At 40.6% G+C, this 18,359-nt stretch overlaps 1 protein-coding gene across 8 annotated transcripts; it reads left to right on the top strand.

Annotated features, from left to right (window-relative positions):
* Positions 1-1,434: 1,434 nt before the first annotated feature.
* TCP11L2 (t-complex 11 like 2) lies at positions 1,435-18,069 on the top strand. Of its 8 annotated transcripts, none has more exons than XM_074825851.1 (11): positions 1,450-1,549; positions 4,343-4,472; positions 6,456-6,625; positions 7,894-8,029; positions 8,989-9,109; positions 9,840-10,060; positions 11,000-11,136; positions 12,171-12,358; positions 13,684-13,865; positions 14,610-14,782; positions 15,372-18,069. In XM_074825851.1, the coding sequence occupies exons 3-11, from the start codon at positions 6,490-6,492 to the stop codon at positions 15,608-15,610; spliced, it is 1,533 nt and encodes a 510-aa protein (XP_074681952.1). In that variant the 5' UTR covers positions 1,450-1,549; positions 4,343-4,472; positions 6,456-6,489; the 3' UTR covers positions 15,611-18,069. The 8 variants fall into 8 exon arrangements, with proteins under 8 accessions (XP_074681954.1, XP_074681952.1, XP_074681955.1 ...); XM_074825854.1 differs by having other exon boundaries at positions 1,518-1,656; positions 7,897-8,029; XM_074825850.1 differs by having other exon boundaries at positions 1,518-1,656.
* Positions 18,070-18,359: the final 290 nt, after the last annotated feature.

Below are 18,359 nucleotides of genomic sequence, written 5' to 3'. Positions count from 1 at the left end.
CATTTAAGCCAAAATGGATGTAAAAAATAATAATAATAATGTCCTTGGAAGTGAAAACAGACCTGTACAAGACAGTCCATTTGTACGCCATCACAGTCAGTCTTCTCCAAAGCTCTTCTGAGCTGTTCTCAGATTGTCGTTGCCATGTGACATGCACAAACTGGGGCAAAGTAGCGCAAACACAGTTATTTAAAACATCGTCTCCTTTATGGAAGCTATCGGATTAGGCTGTTGGATTTAATCCCATTTAATGTCTCTAAAGGCCGGGCTCAGAGCAGCAGGGCTGACAGGTGCTCTGTATCGCTGGGAGCAAGCGCTCCCGCTTGAGCAGGGCACTTGGCACTTGCATAGCCAAACCATTCCCAGCTTTGAGCCCTTGCTTTTATAGCAGAGGCTCTATTAATAGGACCTACAGTGGGCTTTGGTCCATGCGAATACAGCATCTAACCCGTATAGTTCATCACGCATGCTAAAGGTGATGTAATTACCTGCATGAAAGGGAGCTTTGTGTCTTCGTGATGACCGAGGCTTGATTTAGTTAGCTCCTGCCTCAGAGATGACTGCCAGTGTTTTGCCCTCTGTGTGTCCGGGTAGGTGAAGCAATGGTGGCACGTAACTCCTGGGACAGGAAGAGATGATGACCCTGACAGGTACTGGCTGACCCAGTGGGTGCGTGAAGCTGCCAGGTGGATGAGGTCAATAAGCAGAGCATTTATAATAATAGTGCTGGACGGCTTCATGCTGCGTTCCTCAGTGGGCGCTCAGCAGGCCTCCTGACACCACAGCCATGAGCATGGCTGGTGACTAAACTCGGCACAGTCCTGAGTGGCTCCCCTGAGGCTGAGATGGGGGGTGGCAGTGGGGGGGGCAAGATGGCGGCAGGGGGGTGGAGGGGGCGCCTCACCGCGCCGTCGATAGACAAGGAAACCAGAGCAGAAAGGCTCGTGGGGTTATATTTAAAGCTTCCTCGGCACCGAAGTGAACAGAGAGACGGGCAAACACGCCCTGAAGCGCTGCCACTTCCCCTGACGGGAACGGGCGCTTTGCCCACTCCCTGCCCCGCCGGCCTCTGCGGGGCCGGCCTGTCCCCCCCAGTCCCCGAGGCGGCCCCGGGGCGGGGCTAACGCGGAGACCCCGCCCCGCGCCGGGGAAGGGGCGGGGCCAGCCCGGATCGACGCGGCTCTTCCGTAAACACCACCCAGCCCTTCCCCCCGCCTCCCCCGCCGGGCAGGGCCCATTCAGTGCGGGGGAGTTCGCGGGACCGGCTTCCCTTGTCACGCCACGTTTTTCCCCGCTTAATGCTCGGGCCCGGGCAGGATGAGGAGACACGGGCTGTTTCTGCGGGGATAGGCGCAGGCTGACCCACGTCCCTCGGGCTGACTCGCCGCTGGGAGGCAGGAAACGGTTACACGCCTCCCCCCCATCACCGGCAGAGATGGACACGCCCAAGGAGGATACTAATAGTCCTGGCTGGGTGTATAAACCCGGGGGGGCTCTTTAAAGCCCCGCTGAGCCGCGCAGGAGGGCGAGTGGCCGCCGCCGGGCCGCGGTGAGTGACTGGGGTGAGCGGGGGCCGAGCTGTACTGTCCGACGGCGGTCCCGTGCGGGGCGGCACACGCCTGGGTGTCCGGGCACGTCCACGCGATGAGCTGCGGGGTGAGTCCGGGTCAAGGCTGGCCCGGGGGCTGCCGCCCTCCCGGGGGGGGTGACGGGCTGGCGCTCTGCTCCGCCGCCGCCGCGGTGGGGCTCCCGCTGCAGTCGGTGGGTTTCGCAGCCCTTGCTCCGGGGCGGTAGCTCACCCCTTGCCCCGTGTCTCCTGAGCTGTCTCCGTCCTTCAGTGTCCGCTGTCCACCGGGACGATCCGGCCCGAGGGGCGCAGCCGCGGGGGTTCCCCCCGCCCTTCACCCCTGCAGCCCCGCTCCAGCAGCGCAGAGCAAGGGCACCCCGCCCCCCCCCCACCCCCCCACCGCGGGGCATGCGGGGCCGGGACGCTTGGAGGCGGGCAGCCGGGCTCGACCTCCCTGGGCTGGCAGAGAGAGGGTTCCCCCTTTCCTTCTCCTCCTCCCTTCTACCCCCCGGGCCTGTCCTTGGAAACGCTGTTTGTTTTGGTCGGCGAGTGCCAAACTCCTGCCTCTGGTAACTGTTAAAAACATGGGGCCAGGGGAGGAGACAGACAGCGAAACAGATGGAGGAAGAGGAGGAGCCGCCGCCGGCGTCGCCGCTCCCCCCGCACCCCGCTGAGGGGAGGGGGCGGGAAGGGTGTCCTCGGCCTCCCCTCGGGGGGTTGCGGGCCCTCGTCACGGCCCGGGGGGTGGGAGCGCGTTGCCTAAATGTGAGGGCAGCTCCCGTGGCTGTCCCGCGCACAGATCTTGGGGGGCACGTACTCATCTTGATCTTCGATTATTTTTAAGCCTTCATCAAGAGAAGCCTGGGTATAAAGGGAAGAGCTGTGGAACTAGAAAGCAAAAGGAGCGAAATGTGGGCTATAAGCTGTCAAAAATGAGGCATGAGGAAATTCTGTAATTCTTAACAAAGGCTCTTTTCTGCTCCTGTGCCGTGAGTGTTGGCAAAGGTGGAGCCGGTGAAAGGGAAACTCGAGCCCAAATGAGATTCAGTCGGTGCCAGCTTGAAGATAGTAAGGATGTAAGCCCAGTAGAATAAACAAAGTTAAGACACAGTGGTAAAACTGGACAGAGCACTTAAAAAGTTTGTGTGGATGGAGGGACTTATTTGAACAAAGCAGGGCTGTGGAAAAACTTTTCTTGAAGATGGTATCTTGAAGAAAAAAAATACCTTCCATACTGTCTTTTTTTTCCCAGGTGCTTCATAAAATAACTTCTAAAGGAAACCTTCAGAAATAAAAAGCATGTTTGTGCTCTCTAAAACTAATCTGATCTTGCAATCTGGATCAGTTCTGAGTGATCGGGTCTGGTTATGAGGTGACTATAAGAGCAAGATGTCTTTAGGCATCTACAGTGTTCATTGTATTCATTGCATCTTTACTAAAAAGAATAATCCAAAACTGTCTAAATAGCAGCAGGGACCATGACAATTCAGTTCTTCCTTGTTAAATTAACTGGAATCTTGGGTTTTGTACATTGAGAAAATATTTTTAGCTTGGTCTCCCATTTAGAGTTCATCCTATAAAAAACGCGAAATAAAGAAAGCAAACAGTGTAATGAAGCCCACTGTGAAGGTATCCAACCTAGTATAAAAGTAAACATCAGTTGTTCTTAAGGAGTAAAGCAGGTTGTAACCAAGGCTGACCCTTTAATAGAATAGGTAGAATATTAACTTGTGTGTTAAAACAATAGCGTAATATGTAATGCCTAATGAACAACTCACAAAAAAAAAAAAAAAAAGATGGTGTTGTCTATTCAAGATGGTGAATTACAAAGAGATCTTGGAAGGCTAAAGGGCTTTCTGAAGTCTTTTTATTTGGGAATTATATTAATCTAAACTTAAAATTACATGTGAACTTGGCCCTTAATAATTTATGGGAAGCTCTATGCTGTCTACAAAAGCATAAGGAAAAGCAGCTCTTCCAGCGTATACTATAAAGAAAGGACTAAGTAACTCAGTTGTTTATTTTTGTGACTAATTAGAAATGCCTTTTTTGGTTTGTACTGCTGTTTGATATGCTCAATGAATGTACTTTTTCCTAAGCTTTTTAGCTGTTGGGCAACATATTTAAAAACTGTAGATGGCATATCCAAATTCTGCTTGTGTATTAACGTATGTTTACTTTGATGTGCTTGCTGCCTTGTTTATCTTTTAAACTTAGAATTTAGTAGTAATGTTCTGAATCTGCAGAATACACCCATTCTTCCTTACCAGTCCATTTGAGGCATCCTACTAGGAAATGTATTTACTGTGGCAAAGATTTCAGTGTTTTTTCAATGTGTCATCTCCTGTTGCATTGTTGAAACTTATTTAAATTAAGCCTTCTGAAGCTGTCTACTGACAACTCTGTGTGCATGTATTGTAGGAACAGGTATGGTCTTGGTACATCAAAATATGTCATAGGCCTCCTTAAAATGCACAAAAGATCCTTTGCTGGGACTAGTATGTAAAGACTTAATGCATATAGAATTTTAATTTCTACCTTAACGATTTGGTGGTCTTGGGAATCAAGATTGGGGTAGAAAATGGCAATGCTGACTTTCCTCTATGGCTGGTTTAATACTTTTGTCAGGAGCACCTTGTAAATTTGAATATTTTAATATTTATTACAATTATCATAATGACAGTTCAGAGGAAGTTCTTGAAATGATATGTAAATTGTGTGAGACTTTGGGGGTTTTTAATGGTCATTTAACCATTCCATGTTCTTAACACCTAGACTGAAGCACTAGACACATCTTGAAGTACTCGTACTAAGCAAGTGATTTACAAGACCTTTTGGGCCAGTACACTCTAACAACATTAATCAGTTCTTTCGATGGACCACGTGCAACATTAACCTTTTGGAGGTTAGTTATTTATATATAAAGGGGTTTTATACATGATTAAAGCCTGGAAATACAGTGTTCTGATGCTGATCCAGAAACAATAGCGGGAGAGTAATAGTTTTGCAGGCTCTGTAGGGTTACTGTATTTAAGTGAGTGGTTCCACAATAAGAACCTGGAGTGCATTCTATAGGTAGGTTACTCATCACAACTAATTTATAGTCAGTGAGATCTTTGAGATCTGTAACACAGATCTTAATCGAATAAATGGTTTTAGTCTCTCGTGTAACATTAACTAGTGACTCGTTTCTCATTGTAACTTAAATACAACTTTTGAGTCAAAAATATCTCAGCCTTTTGGTTTTCTAGGTTCTCTTGCAAGTCTCAGTCTTGCTTGGTCAATACTATTTTAAATATCTGCTTGTTTTCAGTTGCTTGTTAGAAATTATAAAATTGCTGTTCTAATAAAAGAGTCATGATGTTAATGATCACCACTAATACTGTAAGTCTTGAACCAATGACCTCTATATCCTGATCAAAATTCTCCCTTACTGGCTTTTCCAGTAAGGTAATCAACTGTCTGCTGTGTTCTTGCTGACGTGATTAATTCTTTTAATAAAAAACAGCATAAAACATTACATAAATAAGACACTCCAATGCACCTCTTTCCTCTTGGGAGAGGAGGAAGAGTAAACATACACTTAAAAAATGTTAATCACTTCAATTAACAGGGGAGTACTCATCAGTGTAATACCTCATCAAGTTATAAAGGCCTATTCAGGATGAGCTGGTACCCAAAAATTCAAATGCTCTAAGCTGTAACTATGTGCCAGCATGAAGAAATCTTAATTCTTGCTCCCTTTTGTCTATCTCTTGATCCCACAATACGTTGATTCACATGAGTACATACAAAGATCATCCTTTTGCTGCCAAAAGTGGCTTTTTTTCCAAGTTCAGCAGTTGCAAAGTGCTTGCCTGCTGAAGCTGTTGCAGTTTAATCATTAATGAAGCTGTATCACTTAAATTTGCTGAGAGAAAGCATCGTTGGCTAGGTCTCTTCATAAAGTCTGCTACAGAATGCTTCATGGCTGTAAGCAAAGATGGACAGCTACTTTTGGTATCTGGGCCAAATTCCTTTGGTAGTAATTATGGCTGACTGCCAGTTTCTCATTTTTAATATGATTATGAACATACTTTTCACTTCCTGTCGTACAACTATTAATCATCTCTATCGCACTATGCAGCTGTCCAAATTCTCTGCAGTTGCAGATTATCTGCCTGGGAGGCAGTTTCTTGATGTAGGCAGAAGCACTATGAAGCATGACACTTCTCAGTGTTATTTGTCATGTACGCTGAATGTAATGTTAGAAGCTCAGAGTTACTGTTTGATTTAAAACAGAAAATCCATCCACCCTCCCTGCTTGGAGGAGTACTTTTTGGGTCTGTGCCATTGTTGATCTGATCCTGAGCAAAGACCCACCTAAAGCAGCAGGCCAGACTTTCAGCTACACCCTGTCAGAAATGTAGTATTCAGAATTATTTGCCTGTTCTCCTCCAGCAACTTCATTGTTTGCTTCAGAGTTGTTACACTCAGTGCAGTCGTTATGTGGAAGGAAGCTAATTGCTAAACATGGCTTGTTGGTGAAGTCAGGTGGGGGATGGTAACATCATGAGATGACTTTATGGATGTTGAGAACTTTCAAAATTCTGACAACAAGCAACTTCAGGGGTTACTGTAGGTAGTCTTATATTTTAAATACAACTGATTTACAGACTGTCTCTAACATAACCATTAAGGTATGAAACAGCAGAAGGCACCAAATTTTCTTGCAGAACAGGTGTAGTTGTTGATAACTATGATTCTGCATGTCAAGCCAGATCCCTTCTATAACACCTTTTAAGAATGGCAGCTACTTGTTCTTCATTCACAATATAATGATCAGTATCCGATTTTTGAGAAACAAACAAAAAATGTTGGTTTTATGGAAGTGTATTTGTCTTTCTAGGTCTTGTTTACTGTAGCAGCTAGAGTGAATCAGAATGCCTCTCAATGATGACCAGAACAGTGATTCAGATTCTTCACGCCTCTCTGAAAGCACAGCTTCTTCTAGCGACTCTGAATATTCAAGACAAAGCTTTAACAGTGATTCTTCAAGCAAGCCCAGTTCCCCAGCGTGTAAGCCTATTTTAGCCTTGCCTGCATTGTTCATAGGCAGATAAGGCTAACTTATCTCGTTTCTCTTTGCTGTCATGGGTAGAACCTGGGATTCTGAATCTGTTTAAGAGTATTGAGAGAAAGGCATGGCTTTTTCTCTGCTATGAAGCAGCGCATCTCCTTGTGTGGAACACCACCAGCAGCTGTATCCGTGGGGGTCTCCCTGTGCACTCCTTCCCTTCAGAAAGTGTAAGAAAAGTGTGCCACCATGGACATCCTAATCTCGTGCTAATTTTGATGTTGGTAGCAGTCTCCCACTCAACCAGATACGGCTTTGTGCAAGGGGTGGGTTTCTTCTGTTTGCTCCATACACTTAAATCTGTAACTTAACAGATTTATAATATTACATTGAGTTAACATGAAATGAATCTCAATTTTTTTCTCTCATAATTATTAGGATCAAACAGAAAACACCCGTTTGCACAAGTAAGGTATTTTGAGTAATGATAAATAAAGCCTTAGTCAAGATGTCCTTCATGTTCGTGTCTGTAAGCATTCTCAGACCCTGCATACTTTTTAGCATCTATAAGTGAAGTCTTACATTAAAACAAGCTTGTTAGTGGAACTGCAATTGGCAGCTGGCTCTTTATCTTTCTTTATTACCGGTCTTAAAAGGCTTAATCCCAAATACTAAACTAAATGACAGAATTTGGGGATCTAGAAACTTTGGGAATTTACTCTTGCTTTCCAATGTAGAGTTTCTGTTATGTTGTTAATACTTACTTGTAAAAAGGGACTGTAACTTACATCCCATAGCTGATGCATCATAAGTGGGGGGGTTCCCAAGTCAGTAACTTACAGAACCTTCTCTGCAGGCAATAAAACCACAATATAACCATTATATGCTCAGAATTGTAAGGACCATCTGGTATCTGTTGTTGCCCATGCTTTTGGTCTGGTGGATTTTACGGAACAGTCGATAGGAAATCTGTGGAATGCAAGATCCTGTTTTAAAGGAAAAAAGATACCTTAGTTAAGATGCAGAAATATGAAATTGCTCTTCAAAATGTTATGAGGCTTGTGTGGTATTACCCCCACACACACCCCTGATAAGATGGGAGTTTCCTGAGTTAGTGTTTTAAGATGATATAAAGACTTGGTAATCCTAGGTTGTTTCTTCTAGAGTACTGGAGTCCAATTAGCAAGCAGTAAAATTTCTAAACTTTAATATTTTCAGTTGCACTTATCAACTATGGATATTTGTCTTGAATTGATCTTGTTTCTTCCAGCAGCAAGCCCTCCCAAGATTATTACATTTGATGAACTGATGGCAGCTGCGAGAAATTTGTCAGACTTGACTCTAGCTCATGAAATTGCTGTAAATGCAAATTTTTGCATAAAACATGAAGACTTCCCACAGAACAGGTAAGAGCCTGAACTTTGCAAAAAGCAGCGCTGGAGTTGGGAAGAGAAATGAATGGAGCCGGAAATTTAAAAAACAAACAAACACAAAATCCCCAAACCAAAACATATTGGAAGGCCACTGATTTTTATCCTGCACCTCCAGGTGTCACTGTCAAAGCTATCTTGCTTGGAATAAGTGTTGCAGTCTAGCTGAGTTGATACACTGTCTTGGAGCATATTGCTCTGTCTTAAATGTATGTGGAAGATAAAAGGCTAATGCAGTGTGAATGCCCATAGTGAAGATGAGTATCTGTCTGTTCTGTGCAGTTCCAAGCCCTGTGGAAAAGATGAAATGGTGGCCTTCTATGCAGTTGTCTGTAGTAGCTCGTTGGTGCCATAGTGATCAGAAGATAGAGCTCATCATGAACATAGCTCTATTACTAGCTCCAGAAGAGATGCAAAAATATCTGGAGATCCAGAGGAAGTGAGAAATAACTTCCCTAATGTAGGTAGCTACAGTGTTCTTGCTTACGGACATGTCTAACTTAAAAATGACCCTGGGTTTTACTTTGAGAAAACTTACCTAAAAAACAAACAGTTTTTTAATTGCACAAGTCCTTTAACTGCTAATTGGTTATATGGCAGAGAATATTTTTTGAGAAAGCTTAGTACATAACATACCAGGTTAGGACAATGATTACAAATTTGATAAGGAAAAAGGAAATGTAGTATCTCTTTACCTACTTCTGAATTGCTAGCACCACTTTATAAAATACAGGTGTTTTAGGAAAGACTTGTCAGTCTAGACCACGCTTTGAAAGCTGATAATCCACAGCCCAAGAAAGATACAGTTGCTGGGCACAATAGGTGGTGAAGTGGTGTGTGTTTCCCAACAAGTGATTAGGCTAATCTAAAACACTTTTACCAAGGGTGAAAGCTAGTTGGGAGTCTTTTCTGTATCTAATTGACTTATTCCACAGCTTTGCAGGCACAGTGAAACGAATTGTACACAAGGCATTTTGGGATCATTTGGAATCGGAACTGAATGAAGATCCTCCAGAATATGAACATGCTATCAAGCTCTTTGAGGAAATTAAGGAGGTAACATTCCTCCCTATCCCAGTATTGTTTTGTCAACTTAGGTCTGAGAGTCTCTTACTTAACTGAAGGGTCTGCTAACTCAGCCAAGCCAACACCTTCAAGTTCTTTCTTTTAAGATGAAACCATAATTATTCAGAACTGGAAATAGGTGTCTATTTATAGTATATTTATACTAACCAAGGCTATGGCCACAACTGCCCAGTGCTATGTCCACTCAGCTTTCATTGCATGAGGGTTAGTTGCAAGTCAGCTCTTTCCTCAAAGCTTCACATCTCTACTAGCTTCTTTTCAGTGACATACTGTGAGCTTAGGGCATGAGCAGGAGTCTTAAACGTGACTGCACCTGCCCAAACAGACTTTATTTTTTTATGATCATTGCACAAGGGAGCATACAAATCTTCAATCCTGGCACAATACAAAGTCTTTCAAAATTTTAAGTTAGTAAATGTTTGTTTTATGGGGCAGCCTCACATTTCTGAAAGAGTCTCATTGTTGACATGCTTTCTGTTTCACTGGCTTTGAGCATTTCTGCAGAACTGTACTGTGATCCTTTTAACAGTCCTTTTTTCCTGCTACCTTAGATAATGTTCAGTCTTAATATGTCTGTCTTGTTATAGTCAGGTAGCTAAATACACTTGACATTAATATTAAAATCTTACTTCAGCGTATTTGATAAATGGTTTGGTTTTTATTGATAAGCTTTTTTTTTTTCCTTCATCCCCTAATTTAGATTCTTCTTTCCTTCCTGACTCCTGGAGCAAACAGGATTCAAAATCAAATTTGTGAAGTTCTAGATACAGATCTTATAAGACAGCAGGCAGAACATAATGCTGTTGACATTCATGGGCTAGCTAACTATATCATCAACACTATGGGAAAGTTATGTGCTCCAATAAGAGACAACGATATAAAACAGTTAAAAGCAACTGACAATATCGTAGAATTACTGAGGTTGGTATTTGGATTTTTTTTTTTTTAGAGGAAAAACCTCTTCTCTGGAGGAGTACTGGGCAGTGGAAGGAGGGGAGTAAGGTCTTAAAAAGAAGTCTTAAAATTGTGTCAATTTACATACACCTGTTCTCAAACTATAGGAAAACTTATTTTTGTATGGAAGCGTTAAAGGGGAGGAGCTATGACACACTGACCAGAATATTATGTGTATCTTACTTTGTAATGAAATGGGTAGAATGCCTGCATCAAACACTACCAGCTCGGAATATCTAAGCCACTGAACAAGAAAAAAAGCACTCTTGCAAAAATCTGTGTTTTGGAGACTGCTTTTTCAGCCTTGTTCATTCTTACAAAATTTAAACATCGCATTTGTACTGTTTCTTCTTGAACTGTTTATTGCATGCTTCGTCTAGGAGACCAAACTTTGGATTTAAAATCTCTTCAGTAAAGCTCTGATTACTTAAACTTGAGTAAAACACTTGCATAAAAGGGCAGAAATCAGTTTATTGCTCCTTAGGTACGCTGAAATACTAAGAGTAAATGGTAGTTGTTGTTCTGTTGTTTTATTGAAACTTGGATCGTATACAGGGACCAAAGCAACTGGGTGAGAAGGTTTTTTCTTCTCTTGGTGCAATAGGAGTGACTAAAAAGTTAAAATGTGTTCATTTAGGCTAAAATGTACCAGTTGATAGAGTTCTTAAAAATCCTTCTCTTTCTGTTAGTGATGCTACATATTTGTCCTGTTCTTCGTAGCTTACACCAAGCTTTATACACCATACTCCTTCAAGTATCCTGGAAGATAGGTAGCATGTCTGTTACACTGAAATACCAATGAACTTCTCCCAGAACTGGAATTAAAGTGCTAATGTAGGTGTATCTCACATGTGCTGGTTAAAATCAGTAGACTATTGTAATTGTCAAATTTTAAACTCCTTTCAGACAAATATTCCGTGTTTTGGACCTGATGAAAGTGGATATGGCTAATTACACAATTCAAAATCTTAGGCCATACCTTCAGCGTAATTTGGTGGACTATGAAAGAACAAAATTCCAGGAAATTCTTGAAGAAACACCCAGTAGGTATCATGCTGTATTTAATTTAAATCTTTCTTTTAAAAAGCAGAGTATTTAAAGACATGTTATAAAATCTATCAGTTACAGTTAATTTGGAGGAAAACTTCAATTTCTTGTCTGGATCTAACTATTGCAAAAATTCTTTGACAAGCAAGCTACCAATGGGCAATTGCTTAACTTGCTATAAAGTATGTTTATCTGTAACCTGGGGTGCTTTTGGACAAATTTATATTTGGTAAATTGTTTGGTATCTGAAAAACAAACAAGCAAACAAAGGCTCTTACTGTATGGAGGCAGGAGTCCTAAATACTGAAAGATGAGACTTTATTTTTTTTGTATGCAGCAAGTCTGTTGTTAGTCTGAAGCAAACATGTAAAGCCAGTTAGCGTGCCTGAAAGTTGGAAGGGAGAGGATCAATTTTCTAATAAACAAAAGGCAGGCTCTGAGGAAGACTTCTTAGGTAATGTAAAGTCAACTTGATCCACTATTACAGGTTTTGTGTAGTGTGGCTAAACAGTGTTCAGGAAAACGTATTTTCCAAGAAGAAGTAGTAAACTTACTAACATCTGGAGCATGGGCTTCTAAAATGGGAACTGTGAGCCACTGATACAGCCTGCAGTGTTTATATATGCAGAAAAAACTTTAAAACCATTTCATTTGCTGTTAATGTAGTTTATCTCTCTTCACCTCTACCCTCCACTCCTATGCCCCAACTATTAAGTGGCCTCCATGAAAAAGGGGAAAAAATTCTTTGGGAACTTGGACTTTGAGGCTTTTTTTTACCCCAAAGTCTTGACTGAAGTCTAACAATCTGTTGTTGGGTTTGTACAAGATAGCTAGAATATTAAGGTGACCAACGGAAGATGATCAGTGGAAAAAAAGTGAGAGAATTTAAGTGTGTGAAGATTCAGCTGTCCACTATGTTTGTTTAGTTTTCAGAACTGCAGTACTCTTGTTTATACGTACAACTCTTCCCCTCAAGGTATTGCTTCTTTTGAAAGCACACCGTAAATTTATGCTGTTTTGCAATGCTTAGGTGCCCTGGATCTCACAACGGAATGGATAAAGGAATCAATAGAAGATGAATTGTCATCTATTTCTGATGAATCTTCATCATCCTCTGGTGCTGATAGTAGCTCTAAACCAATTATTAGTCCTACACTGGTGCTAAACAATGGCTACTTGAAACTGTTACAGTGGGATTATTGCAAAACGATTCCAGAGGTAAGAAGTGTATTTCAGTGTCTTCAGATTTGTAGCTATATGAAAACATTGGTGTAGCTTAATAATCCTGCTTTTGATGACAATATGTGAAGTATTCTCTTGCACTTGTTAAATTTCTGAATAGTGAATTTGGAGGGTATATGCGTCTAGTTTCTGAAATAAGAGATGGGCAAGTTAACAACTAGAAAAGAACAAGGTGAAGGTTGTTTCCCATCTATCTAGTCATAGCTCACCAGCTCCACCCTAAGAGCAGTCTGGGCCATGGTCAAAAGCAGGGCAGAGTACTTGGCTCAATCTGTCTTTGAGAGAACTGACTATAGTATCCTATTTTTCTAACAGCAGCAGGAATTGGTGGGATCACTCTTGCTTTAAAACGGTAAAAACTTGAAGCTCTCTGAAGTAGATATTCACCCTTTCTCAGTGCATATTCTTCAGGAATCAGCGTTCATTTTTTTCCCTCCAGCTCCTGATTACTGACCTCTGCAACTTTCCATAAAGCCAACTTGAAATTGGCCATCAATCAGGCCTAAAATCAGCATCTGCAGTGAGCACCTTAGCTATACTTAGGGTGGCCTGGCAGAGAATTTGCTAAATATATGGGGATGTATTGGTCAGTGGATGGAAGGGAAGCCACCTCATTCTCACCTTCCTTTGAACAGTTCTGAACAAAAACTACACAGAGGTATCCTCTGGTGGACCTAGTTTGTCATACTATGAAATTACTATCCAGCAGTCGAATGTTAATGCCCCTGTGCTGCTTTGAGGAGGGATTTGGTTAGGATGAAGTCCAGCTACATCTTGCTGGGGGAATTACGTATATTCTTGGTGTGATCAACTGGCTTTTTGCCTATAGCAGGCCATGTATCGCTTGCAGAACCTGCTCTGGTGGTTGAACTAGTGCTTGTCATGCACAGTTGTTCATCACTGTCTGTCAGTTACAGATTATGGCATTTTTTGAAGGACAGCTGAATTCAGAAGACTATTCTGTCTGTAACCTTGATCACTACAATGTCCTCTGGATCCCCTGAGCATTCCACATCACAGGCTGAATTATTGGTTGCAGATTTCTGTCAGCAGTGATGAGGAATAAGATGCACTGTCCTCTGTGTTGAAGGCGTTACCTTTCTTTCCCACCACAGGCTTCCTTCTGGTACTCATACGTAATACCACTTTGTGCAATACATACTCAGGGTATTTCAGCTGCTGTCTATTCTGACTTTGCATATTTGTGATTATTAATGCTTCATGACTACATCCTGTATCTGTCCTTTTCCCTGCCTCTCTCCCTCCGTATTCCTAAATTAGTATTACTGTTTCAATTTTAGACTCTAATAACAGATGAAGCTCGTCTTCAGGAGTTGAGAGAAAAGCTCAATCAGTTAAAAATCATAGCTTGTGTTTGTCTCATAACAAACAATATGGTGGGTGCAGCAATTGTAGATGTGCCTGATTTTGCTGACCAGCTGAAAAGGATCTCTGTTCCTCTTCTTGAAGGCATGAACAAGAAGTAAGTCCTTGTTTTTATCACTCTTCATATGTTGGGGTTTTTTTTAATAGGAAATACCAGGTGGATCTGAAAACCCTTGGAAACAATTCAAATGTCATGGCCAGTGCTTGTTAATAATAGATAACAATTTTTAATAATCTGTGTCTATATTCCTTTTACAATATAAGTCTACTGTATGTTAGGCACATGTTTTCAAAGTTATATTTTAGTGAAATCTTGATATTAGTCTGCAGAATTTGGAGCCTAATACTAAAGTTCATTAGTACGTTTGTAATACTAGAGAGATTGTGGCAATACACTCACTAAATTGTCTTGCCAATTGCTTCAAACTTCTTGTAGGTAGTTTAAGCTATTAGCTTATTTCTGCTGCCACTTGCACTACAAGCAAGTCTGTGATCTGAAAGAGTGTCTTATAAAATAGTTTTCCACTTTGCTTTTTCTAATTCAATGCTATGCATGTGGCCCAGGAAAACACCTAAGCATAAGGGCAAAATGAACTGGTGTCACTGCTGCACACTTGACATGATTTTTCCAGTTTGAATCACAAATCCTTATTTTATCTACCACATGGACATTTGTCATGTATCTGTAGATGTACATAAATCTGCAAAAGATAACTCTTCTAAATGCTCTCATTGCAGAGAGCAGGTTGAAAATAGAAGGGAAAGGAAACAAGTGAGGTCACCTTACAACCTGTGCTACAGAAACTGCAAAAGTTAATGTTCTTCTGTTTCTTTCTTTCAGAACTTTTGATTTGAAAGAGGCTCTGAATGGTATTGGTGTCCAGATTTGCAGCAAAGTGAACAGGTCTCTAACTGAAAGAGGTCTTCCCACTCTTACTGAAGAAATGCAGAATAATTTAATGGGTCAAATTGCTCATATTGTTGAGGAGAATAATCCTGTCAGTTCATTGATTGGTTAGTAAGATAACACATAATTGTCTTATTGTATGTGTCTGTATATAAACTTACTCCCAGCAAGCTTAATCAGCTAATTATTTTTTTAAAGCACTTTCTTACTGCAGTAAAATACTGCAGTATTATTACTAGGTCAACTTCAGAGTAAGGAAGTGTTGTTTACTTATAGATGGTGTTCTTGGTATGCTGCAGAGCATGGTTAGTTGCAGCTAGAAATAATTATAAAAGTGTCTGTACAAAGGAGCCTAGTCATGCTAGTATTTTGAGAAGAATTTAGAAAAATGAGTGCTGTTCAGTCTCCCGTCCGGTTCTGGGTTTAAATCTAGTGCTTTTCCTTTGAGTCTGCTTCATATTAGGTAATGTAACTTGTTGCAGCAGGTTTATGCTGTGTCCACCTTGCAGGAGCCAGCTTTAAGAAGCTTTCAGTATTGTTTCCCGCTGCAGCACAGGCTGGGGAAAGAGTTGTTACCTACGTTGTTGGTTGGGGTGGGGTTTTTTTACTGTTCCGATGTGCAGGGTGCTTAAAAAGTGAATATGGCTTCATCTTGAGTTTACACTTGTTCTGAGCACACTTTATATTCCGTTTCAGACAAACGAATCCAGTTCTTCATGAGAAGCTTGCTTGCTCTTCCGAGTTTTCAGAAGTGTATGCCTACTGTACCAGGAGGCCTTTCGGTGATTCAGATGGAGATGGAGCTGATTGGATCTCAGTATGCGAGCATTGTAAACTTTAATAAACAAGTGTATGGACCATTCTATGCAAACATACTCAGAAAACTACTTTTTCCTGAGGCACCAATGGGGAAAGCAGAAACACCTACCAATTAAAAACTATGACCTATTTCTCTCCCTCTTTTTTTACCCTCCAGGACAGTGATCTGACTTTCCCACTAAGAACAGTCCACTCCAGTGACAATTAATGAGTGAGAGCTTATAAAATTTATGCAGATAGTTTCTGAAATTCACTGGAAATAAATTAATTTCAAGGACATGCATTTTAATAGACTAAATTTGTTTAATGCATTGTGTCACTTGTAATAACCAGTGAATTATTAGTTTTCAAGGCAAGCATTTATTTGCAGTGGGAAAGCTGGCAAAGTACTTACTGTCTTGCCATCATTAAAACATAATGTTATTTTTCAACTTAAATATATTTACATACAGCAATGCAATTATGAAATGACGTAACAATTGTAGATAAAATGTACTATGCTTACATAGTATTTTTGTAGAGCAACATCTAATAAAACACGTTTCTGAAAAGACTTTTGAAGCAAAAAAGTATAGCATAACTGCTTTTGTAACCAAAACCAGGTTCATCCTAGGCCAAGTTCTGGTACTCCTGCAATTACTTGAACCAGAACTTTGCTTGTTACATTAAGGAATTGCCAGTATTATATACTGTTTAGAGTATAGCAGTTAACAGAAGAAACATTCATCACTTAAAAGTAGGAATCATTCAGAAATTCTCAGCTATAATTGAGATTAATGGTAACCACCTAAGAAACATGATGTTGGTGGGGGGTGGACTAAATGTCTGTATATAATGTTTATAAGCATTTTGTTTATCCAGTGGAGGTCATACAGATCTTAAATCTAATCTCCAATATGTGTATGTACTGATCTTTGATCTTAATGGGTATTAAGTATTTTTGTTAGGTCTTTCTGACCTTTATTCCCAAAAGCACTTCACCTTACAGAGTACCACAGAGCAACTTCTCCTTTTATATGTTGTTGGATGAGGGCATAAGCTTTTCAAAATGTTCTTGGTTGTGAAAGCAAGAACTCAAATGATTAGTCATTCTTTAAAATGTGATTAGATTCACTTTCACTGAGTCTGTGAGAAATACTGCGGTTTCCTTCCAATTCCTTTAGAATAGGCCCCAATACTTAGTCCCATTTAAGGCATCAGGAGTCTTGCATACAGAATATGTATAGGCTTGAAACTGAGAAATATGGAAGTAAACTTCTGTAAGTTTACACAGGCTTTATTTTGCATATTTCAGATTACTGGGAATAGATACTGCTGGAATACATATTATTGACATGTTCTTGTCTATGAAATTGAATCGTAATTTACTTGAAAATGATCTTTTAATATATTACCATATAATAGTCTTTTTAAAATGTCATATATATATAAAAAAACCTCCATGTGGTACAAGTTACATAGCTTGTTTTTAATATTTTATACTACAATCTATTTTTTATGAAGAGACAAAAAATTGCCCGTAAAAGCTTAATGTGTCACACAAATTGTGTATGTACATTACTATGTCTATCATAAAGGTCTAAACAACGGGGCATTATTAGCACTGTGGTTTTGTAGTCCATTTTTACAGAATTGTGTACTCTTTTAGTAAGGGAAATGACTTCTAGTCAGTTGTTCCTCAGTGTCCAAGGACTTTGGTTACATGTACATGGTAAGAAACTTTTTTCAACATGCCTTTCTAGAAAAGAAATCTCTCTAGTGCACTTCTGCTCTATCCCTTGTAAAAACATTGCACAAAATAGATGAATACATATTTTAAAAGGAGGTGTTCCCTGAAGCCTGAAAAACCTAAGAGAAAGGAACTCTTAGAATACAGGAATTGTGCCACTAGGTAAAGCAGGCTTGCTCAGATGAATATGAAATTTTGCTATGCAACTCAAAAATCATGGAGAAGAATGCATTTCAAAAGCAATTACAGGAAATTAAATCTTAGTGTTTTGCTACATCTTTAGAAATACCTAAACTTAGGAGCTTCAGCTAAAAGAGGATTTTATGAACATTTGAAACATGATTTTGAACCTTTTATCATAATACTTTATATGCATTCTATTGTAAAAATAAATATGAAACTATAGATCTTTAATGTACTGGGGAAACTGTCATGCTAGTTTTTACCAGTAATTACTCAAAAAATGTGGATTCCTTGGGGGTTTTTTGTGATTAAGGTGACTTGCAAAGGGCATTTTATAGCATGGCCTATGTTCCAAGTGATTGTCTAATGTATCTTAATTTTTATTTAATGTTTCAAACATGGACATTGCATCTGTTTAATGTCATGTGTTGCATGCTGTTTACGCTACGGTGGCTGAAAAGCACTTGCCTCTACTCTGAAGTTGTCCTTGTGAAACAAGATGCCATTCTGTAGCAGCTTTCTTTGTTGAAATACAAATATTTGAGGCTTTGTAAGAATTAAATTTTGTTTGTGATACCGCTGGTGGTGAAAAGTCATTTATGCAAACTTTCTTAAATGTAATGGATTGTTAAATGCTAAAGATAAATGACTGCACTAATAATATGTTCTGACTCTTCTTTTTCTGTAATTTCTCAGTTGCAGCTAGAGTGTAGAGTACTGGCTTTAATCCAGCTGCACAAATAACATTCACAACAGTCACTTGCTTAAACCTGACTCCTTGGAAGAAGGTTGTATTGGGTTTGTGTGGCAAGGTTTTGGTAGTGGGGGGCTACAGGGGTGGCTTCTGTGAGAAGCTGCTAGAAGCTGACAGAGCCAGTGCCAGCCGCCTCCGAGCTGGACCCACCGCTGGCCAAGGCCCAGCCCATCAGTGACGGTGGTAGGGCCTCTGTGAT

This window comes from Strix aluco, chromosome 5 (assembly GCF_031877795.1).
Source record: "Strix aluco isolate bStrAlu1 chromosome 5, bStrAlu1.hap1, whole genome shotgun sequence".
Lineage (NCBI taxonomy): Eukaryota > Metazoa > Chordata > Aves > Strigiformes > Strigidae > Strix > Strix aluco.
Note: the sequence above shows the minus strand (reverse complement) of the source record. Positions and strands in the feature narration are given on the sequence as shown.